Source organism: Mastomys coucha, unplaced genomic scaffold, assembly GCF_008632895.1.
Source record: "Mastomys coucha isolate ucsf_1 unplaced genomic scaffold, UCSF_Mcou_1 pScaffold21, whole genome shotgun sequence".
NCBI classification, from domain to species: Eukaryota; Metazoa; Chordata; class Mammalia; order Rodentia; family Muridae; genus Mastomys; species Mastomys coucha.
The window spans coordinates 18,497,764-18,505,808 of record NW_022196904.1 but is presented as its reverse complement, the minus strand read 5'-3'; the positions used below and the strand labels follow the sequence as shown (position 1 = coordinate 18,505,808).

The 8,045-nt window shown below is 49.0% G+C and overlaps 1 protein-coding gene across 2 annotated transcripts in view; it reads right to left on the bottom strand.

Moving 5' to 3' along the window:
- Ethe1 (ETHE1 persulfide dioxygenase) overlaps positions 1 to 7,347 on the bottom strand; it is a 15,432-nt gene extending 8,085 nt beyond the window's left edge. The window contains exons 1-3 of one of the 2 annotated variants that reach the window (XM_031385666.1): positions 7,201 to 7,347; positions 6,665 to 6,809; positions 6,078 to 6,226 (exon numbers count right to left, since the gene is read on the bottom strand). In XM_031385666.1, coding sequence (XP_031241526.1) covers positions 6,078 to 6,226; positions 6,665 to 6,809; positions 7,201 to 7,281 — 375 coding nt within the window. In that variant the 5' untranslated portion in view covers positions 7,282 to 7,347. Of the gene's footprint in view, positions 1 to 6,077; positions 6,227 to 6,664; positions 6,810 to 7,200 lie in introns of those variants that run through there. The other variant, XM_031385667.1, reaches the window with a different exon arrangement.
- Positions 7,348 to 8,045: the final 698 nt, after the last annotated feature.

Below are 8,045 nucleotides of genomic sequence, written 5' to 3'. Positions count from 1 at the left end.
TAGAATCCCCTAGGGAGGAGCTGGGGGCAAGGCTCAGTGGTAGAGCCCCTGCCTAGAATCCCGCAGTGAGGGACTGGGGGCGTGGCTCAGTAGTAAAGCCCCTGCCTAGAATCCCCCAGGAAGGGGGTGTGGCTTTGTGGTAGGGATCATGCCTAGCTTGTTCAGGAGCCTGAACATCCCCAGCACTGCAAGAGAAAAACAGCATCTGGCAAACTTGCTAAGGTTAAAGGAATGTCCTTGCTGTGACTCAGCAATGCAATTCCTCGGAACTGAGGTCAACTTCTGCCAAGGGACTTGTACAAACAAGAATATCAACACTAACATCCTTCACAGTTGTGAAAACCCAAGGACAGCTATCGAAAGGAGCATGAATAAGTAAACTGTGGGGCTCGCATCAGAGGTTGGCAAAACTGTGGTTCGGAGGTCAAATCTGACCTACCGCCTCTTTTTAAGCCCTATACTCCGAGCGTCAGTGTTTACATTTTCTCTTGGGTGGAATGGACCACGGGTATGCACACCTGTGATCCCCACCCTGTGGAGGTGAAGGCAGGAATTCAAGGTCCTCCTTAGCAATATGACAAGCCCAGCCTGCTCTAAATACACCCTGTTAGGGAGAAGAGAAATAGGGGTGGAATTTTAGCCAGCTGTGTTAGCACAGGCCTAAAAGGGTGAGAGGAGAAGATCAGTGTGAGTCGCAGGTACACTAGGGCCACAGTCCAGGGCAGAACACTGTGAGACTCACATCTTAGGCGCTCTTGGGCTCACAGCCAGGCTTACTTACCGCCCCATTTGTGCCAAATGTTTTCACACATCAAGAGGAGAGCTGAACCACCAGAATACATGGCCTGTGGCCTGTAAAGATTAGACTTACAGCCAGTGGTGGTGGCACATGCCTTTAATCCTAGCATTTGGGAGACAGAGGCAGGTGGATCTCTGTGAGTTTGAGGCCAGGGTGAGTTCCAGGATAGCCAGGGCTATGAAGAGAAACCGTGTCTTGAAAAAAACAAAGCAAAACAAAAAACCAACCAAACAAGAAGATTTACTATTTAATGTTTCACAAGAAAAGTTGGCCTGTCCTGACTCTATAATCATGAGAAAGAATTACAACTCAGAAGGCAATGGCGGGGGGAACTCTGTGAGTCTGAAGCCAGCCTCCTGGTTAACCAGGGCTACACAGTGACACCTTATCTCAAACCAACAACAAAAATGACAACTACAGACATCAAACAGAAGAAATGAAAATTGACTCCAGCCCACATTCTGTATGTTTCTTGACTTTGTTTTCTTTGAAGACAAGGATTCACTCTGTAGCCCAAGCTGGCCTGGTACTTGCTAGTAGCCCAGGCTAGTCACAAGATCAAAAGCTTTCTGCAGAAAGCTTCATAGCTAGGATTAGGGCCAAGTGAAGCTATCTACGATTGTGTATGTCTAGATGACCTCTGGGGAAGAGGGATCAGTGGGCAGGAAGAGCAGATCATCCTGTGGGGGTGATGGGGATGACCTGTGCAGGGATACAGGAGGAAGGAACCCAGATGTAAACCATTAATAACACAAGCGAGGCCGGGCGGTGGTGGCGCACACCTTTAATCCCAGCACTTGGGAGGCAGAGGCAGGCGGATTTCTGAGTTCGAGGCCAGCCTGGTCTACAGAGTGAGTTCCAGGACAGCCAGGGCTATACTTAAAAAAACAAACAAACAAAAAACAAACAAACAAACAAAAAAAGAATCTTTGGGCTGGAGAGATGGCTCCGCGGTTAAGAGCACCAACTGTTCTTCTGCAGGTCCTGAGTTCAAATCCCAGCAACCACATGGTGGCTCACAACCATCTGTAATGAGATCTGATGCCCTCTTCTGGTATGTCTGAGACAGCTACAGTGTACTCACATATAATAAATAAATAAATCTTTAAAAAAAAAAAAAAGAACACAAGCGAGCTGTACAGGTGCAATGTGTGCGTGCTTTTCCTCGTTTTATGAATCATATAACATTTTGTTTTGTTTAAGGGGTTAAAGCAGTCCCCTGTCTTATATCTAATGTTTTTGGTGCATTTTATTTATTATTATTGTGAAGGGATGTGCATGCCTTAGCCCAACTGTGGAGGTCAAAGGACTACCTGGGCGTTCAGCTCCGGTTGGCCTTGAGTTCATTATTAGCTAAGGATGACCCAGAAATCCTGATCCTCCTGCTTCTACCGCCTAAGTGCTGGGACTACAGGCTATGGCACCACTCCCTCCCTAAAATCCCACATTGTTTTCCTGGTTTTGTTTTTTGTTTGTTTGCTTTGTTTTTGAGACAAGTTTTCTCTTGTGTAGCCCTGGCTGTCCTGGAACTCACTCTGTAGCCCAGGCTGGCCTCAAACTCATAGAGATCCGCCTGCCTCTGACTCCTAAATGCTGGGCTTAAAGCTGTGCACCACCGCCTGACTATAATTCAACTTATAAAGGCGACAGGAAACCCAAGAGTAAAGAGAAGCAGACTCAGATTTGTAAAGAATTTACACAAAGACAGAGCCATGCTAACAAACACTGACACTAGGAGGAGGCATTGGCGCCGCTATGGAGCACTAGGACCATCACGGGAATGACTGCAACTGTATCCCATAAAAGCCTGTTCAAGAGCATCCACAGCAGTACTACCCACAGAAGTCCCAAGGTGGAAGCCATTCAAATGCCTATCAACACATGAATGAACAAGGTTGTTGAGCAATGACGGGAAATGAAAAAAGCAGTGGAGGCTGGGACAGGGGTGGAGCTCGACAGCAGGGAGGAAGACGGAAGTCAGACTAAAGCAGGTTGTGTGCTTCCATTTCTATGAAAAAGTGCAGACAGGCAAAGCCAGACAGACAGAAAGGACACTAAAAGTGACTGGGACTGGAAAGACAGCTCAGTGGTTAAGAGCACTGGCTGCTCTTCCAGAGGACCTGCAACTACGTGCTCGCTCATAGCCATCTGAAATGGGACGTGATGCCCTCTTCTGGTGTGTTTGAAGACAGCTACAATGTACTCACATACATACAATAAATAAATACATCTTTTTTAAAAAGCTACTTAATATCAACCATAGTAGCATATAGACCTGCACTGTCAGCTACTAGGGGGGCTGGGGCTAGAGGATCAGCAGTTCAAGGCCTGGCTGGTGCACTAAGACCTTCTCTCAAAATAAAGAGCTGGAAGTATAGTTCAGTGGTAGAGCCCCGCCTAGAATCCCCCAGTGAGGGGCTGGGGGCGTGGCTCAGTGGTAGAGCCCCTGCCAAAATCCCCTAGTGAAGGGCTGGGGGTGTGGCTCAGTGGTAGAACCCCTGCCTAGAATCCCCCAGTGAGGGGCTGGGGGCGTGGCTCAGAAGCCCCTGCCTAGGATCCCTAAGTAGAGTTCTTGCCTAGCATGAATGAGCCCTTGGTTTTCTTCCCAGTACTGTGGCCTCTTGACTGCATGTTTCAGTGCAGGTAACACTACCAGCTGAAGGATTAAGGCATGGGAATGATGAGCTCAAGGCCAGCCTGGGCTACATAGCTATATAAAAGGAAAGAAAGAGAGAGATTAACCTAAGGCTGGGAGGGAAGGGAGTGGGAGGCCAAGGGTGATGACTAGTCATGGGTAATGAAAGTGCCCTGAAATGACATGCCACGGCTCGTTGACTTATACCCTTCCAATGGGTGGGTCATATGTATTTGAATTATGGCAATAAGATGTAGTAAAGAAAAGATAAACATGAAGGCCAAATACAGCTCTACCCTTCCACCCTCGTTCACTGAAGGTATTATCATCACTGTGCATAGAGAAGGGCCTCCGGATCATTTACCATCTTGTTTTGTTTTGAGAGGGGTCTCACATAGACTAGGCTGACGTTGAATCCTCCTGACTCTGTCTAAAAGCGTGTGCAACCATGCTCAGTTTTTTCTTTCTTTCTTTCTTTTTCTCTTTCTTTTCTTTTTTTTTTTTTTTAACTTTTTGGTCCATGGTCACATATAGCCTTGATGTAGCCTAGATTCGCCTGTTGTGTAGCTGAGGGTGACTTTGAACAGGTACCTGAGCTTTTTCTCTACCTCCCAAGCACTAGGATTACATCATGCCCATTTTGGTTTTGTTTTAAAGATTTATTTATTTATTGTTTGTTTGTTTGTTTGTTTGTATGAGTATACTGCAGCTGACTTCAGACACACCAGAAGAGGGCATCAGATCCCATTACAGATGGTTGTGAGCCACCATGTGGTTGCTGGGATTTGAACTCAGGACCTTTGGAAGAGCAGTCAGTGCTCTTAACCTCTAAGCCATCTTTCCAGCCCCCATCATGCCCATTTTAAGGCTCCTTCTTGTTATTGTTTTAAGTTTTATTTTAAGGCTGGCGAGATGGCTCAGTGGTTAAGAGCACTGACTGCTTTACAGAAGGTCCTGAGTTTGGATCCCAGCAACCACATGGTGGCTCACAACCATTCATAATGATCTGATGCCCTCTTCTGTTGTATCTGAGGATAGCGACAGTGTACTTACATATAAAAATAAATAAGTAAATCTTAAAAAAGAAAAAAGATTCTATTTTATTCTTATATGTAGGACAGGCTGTCCTGGAACTATGTAGACCAGGCTGGCCTCGAACTCACAGAGATCCACCTGTCTTAGCATCAGCCTCCTGAGAGCTGAAGTTAAAGGGGGGTGCCTATATGACCAGCTTGTTTTTAAGATTTTAAACATTTATTTATGTGTATACCTGTGTATCTGAGTGTGTATCTGTGCAAACGCAAGTGTGTGCTAGCAGAGACCAGCCAGGACATTGGGTCTTCCTGGAGTTGACAGTACTGTCAATTGTGGGCAGCATGACATGGGGGCTGGGAATCCAACTTAAGTCTTCTGGAAGAACAGCAACTGATCGTAACTGCTAAGCCATCTAGCTGGCTCCTACGACAGTGGTTCTCAACCTCCGGGTCAAGACTCCTTTGAGGATTGAACAAGCCTTCTATAGGGGTCCCCTAAGACCATCAGAAAACACAGATATTTCCATGACGACTCATAACTGTAGCGAAATTAGTTATAATGTAGCAATAAAAACAGTTTTATGGTTGGGGGTCACCACTCGACAGGAAGAACCATATTAAAGTGTCGCAGCAGTAGGGAGACTGAGAAGCACTGGGCTCACGGGCCCAGGTCCTTCCAACCTTTCACACTCCTCTCAAAATCCAGAAACTCTTGTTACTCTCTAACTAGTAGGGCTGACACAAACAAGCTATGTCCCTCATCCACTTCCAAATATTTACAGGGTTGAAATCAAAGTCTCCTAACAGCAGTTACACCCCCTCAACCCAACACACAGCCCTCCTCTCTGCTTACCACCTCCAGATAAACTGTTCTATTCCGTAAGACCAACAACCTAGGGGTAGGGCCTCACTCTGTCACCAGACTTTCTGTCCCCTTCATCAGCCAAACGACAGCTTTGGCAGCTCTGCTCACCTGTTTCCTCCCTCTGGGTACAACTCCCCCAACCTCTGTCCAGAGCTCCCTGGGTTGCAAAGCTGGCTGGAAACCTGCTGATTAAGCCTGTAGCAGAGAGGAGGAGGAAGAACCTTCACCCCTCTCCTGGGTGAGGCAATGGGGTTGTGGCTAGGGTGAGGAGGCTTCAAGGCCAACATTTAAGGAGGAACTCACACATACATGGTAAGCCCCGAATTTATACCACCATGTCGGTGAAGGCCACCTTAACTGGTAGCCCCAGGGACCTCAGTAAACTCATCCAGATCTGTTGCTGAACAACAGGGTGTTCCTTCTTCACCAAAGGGCTAGGTGCCTCCCTCAGCTCTAGATTCAGGATGCCCAACCCAGAGCAGATTTTATGGAAATGGCCAGGCAAGAACCTGCCATCACTGTTGACTTAAGGGGATTGGCCAGAGCCTACAGCCTCCTGCCCTAGTGCTCCACCTGGGTTTATGGTACTTTCTACAGAGAACAGAGCTTGAGGAGTCTGAGCCTAAGTCCACCAACACTTCTTCCACAGGGCCCAGCAACCCATACCTCCAGTACCCTCTGCTCTTCAAAGTCTAAGGAACTCAGGCCAACACCATCTTCTCTAAGACCCAACACCCAACTCACAAAGCGTCCAAAGCGGATGAAATCACCTTCCCCGATATGCAAATCAGCCTGGGCTCCACTGAGGCGGGAGATGACAGACTGGCAGCCTGGGAGCAGGGACCGGAGAACACCTGAGCCTGTGATGTGGTCAGCATGACAGTGGGTGTTCACTAGGGAGAAGAGGGCATAGAAAACGGAATGCTTCAGCCCACAGCATCCCCCTTCAGACCCAGGGAGGCAGACCCTAGTCCTCCTCCCTCAAACCCTGAGGTCCGGACTCTAACCCTCCTCCTCAACCAACGGTCCAGACTCCAGCCCTCTTCCCCTATAACCCAGGAATCCAAGCCCAATCTTCCTCCCCCAAACTCAGGGATCCAGACCCCAATCTTCCTCCTTCAGGCCCAGAGCTTCAGGCTCCGTCTTTCTCCCTCAGACTCTAAGATCCAGACTCAATCATCTTCTTTCAGGTCCTGGGGTCTATCCTTCCTCATCCAGGGTCTAGCCTACAGCCCTCCTCCCCCAGACTCAGGCGTCCAGGCTCCAGTTTTCCTAGAGAGCTTTCTCTGTGGCCCCGCCTCTCTCACACCCAAGTTTGGTCCTGGACTTACCAGCATAGACCAACCTCAGCCCCAGCTCCTTAATCAGCTGAGCATCTCTATGCGCTGTCTCCAGAACGGGGTCGATCAGGACGGCCTCTCGTGATTCCCGGTCACCCAGCAGGTAGGTGTAGGTGCAGCTCTTGGGTTCAAACATCTGGGAGAGGTGGGGCACCAGAGAAAGTTCCTGAACCTGACTCCCAAGCCTGGGGACACAGAATCCAGGCCTCCCCTCCAGCCTCTTTCTAGAATCCTGAAGCTACAACCCCAACCCTCAGCGGCTCCCCCAGACCCCTCCAGCAGAATCAAGAAACTCCATCTTCAAACAAGCCCCAAGTCAAGGACCCCAGCTTTCTCTGGTAATGGGCCCCAGATCCTGATCCCAAGCCCAGGGTCCCTCTAACTACTCCCTGTTAAAGGATCGGGACTCCTTGTTTTCCAACAGCCAGGCATGAAGGACACCTCAGACCTCCTTTAAAGGACAGAGGAGTCCTGCCCCTCTCGCCTCCCCGGGCTCGCGGTCCTTTCGTCCATTCGCCTCTCCGCACCTGCCGCAGGAGGACCGGAGCTCCTGATGTGCTTTGCTGGCTCAGCCGCCGCCCAGCGACCCTGACAGCCACACTCGCCATAGCGCCACAGCCCGCTCCCCACTGAGCCCTGCAGCCGCCCGCCAGTGCCCTACGCACCGGGGCTGACCCGGGAGGGCGGGCCGAGGCGTGGCTTGCCTTAAAGGAACCGCAGTTCACAAGACCCAGGAAGATCACGAGCAAGGGTTGCGGGGAGACCCTGAAACCGACGGGAAAGGGACCAGAGACTCAAGGCATTCGGAGATGCTGTTATAGAAACAGAGAGAGAAGTAGAACGCCCTAAGACACTTAGAGCCACCGGACGTTTTCCAGGAAAACACGTGTTTGGATAGTCTCCTGCGAAAGGGGAAAAAAAATGAAATTCACTATCACTAGTATTTTGAAGAACTGTTGAACAAGTATCTGACACAGGTTCTCACCACAAAGCTATAGCTGTCCTGGAGATCATCCTGTAGACCAGGGTGGTCTCGAACTCAGTGATCCGCCTACTTCTGCCTCCAAAGTGCTGAGATTAAAGGCGCGTGCACACACCATGCTCTGCTGAGACAAGATCTTATATAACTCAGACTGGCCACAAAATCGTGGCTATCCTGCCTAAGTCTTCCAAGGACGACAACAATAAATATTTAAGATTTTTATTTGTATTATTTTAAATTATGTCTATGCCGGGGTGTGTGCAGACGACAGCATGTGACGGTGTAGGTCGAAGTCATTGGATCCTCTGAGCTGGATTACAGGAGGTTGTGTACTGCCCAGTGTCGGTGCTGGGAACAGAACTTGAGTCCTCTACGAAAAGCAATACATAC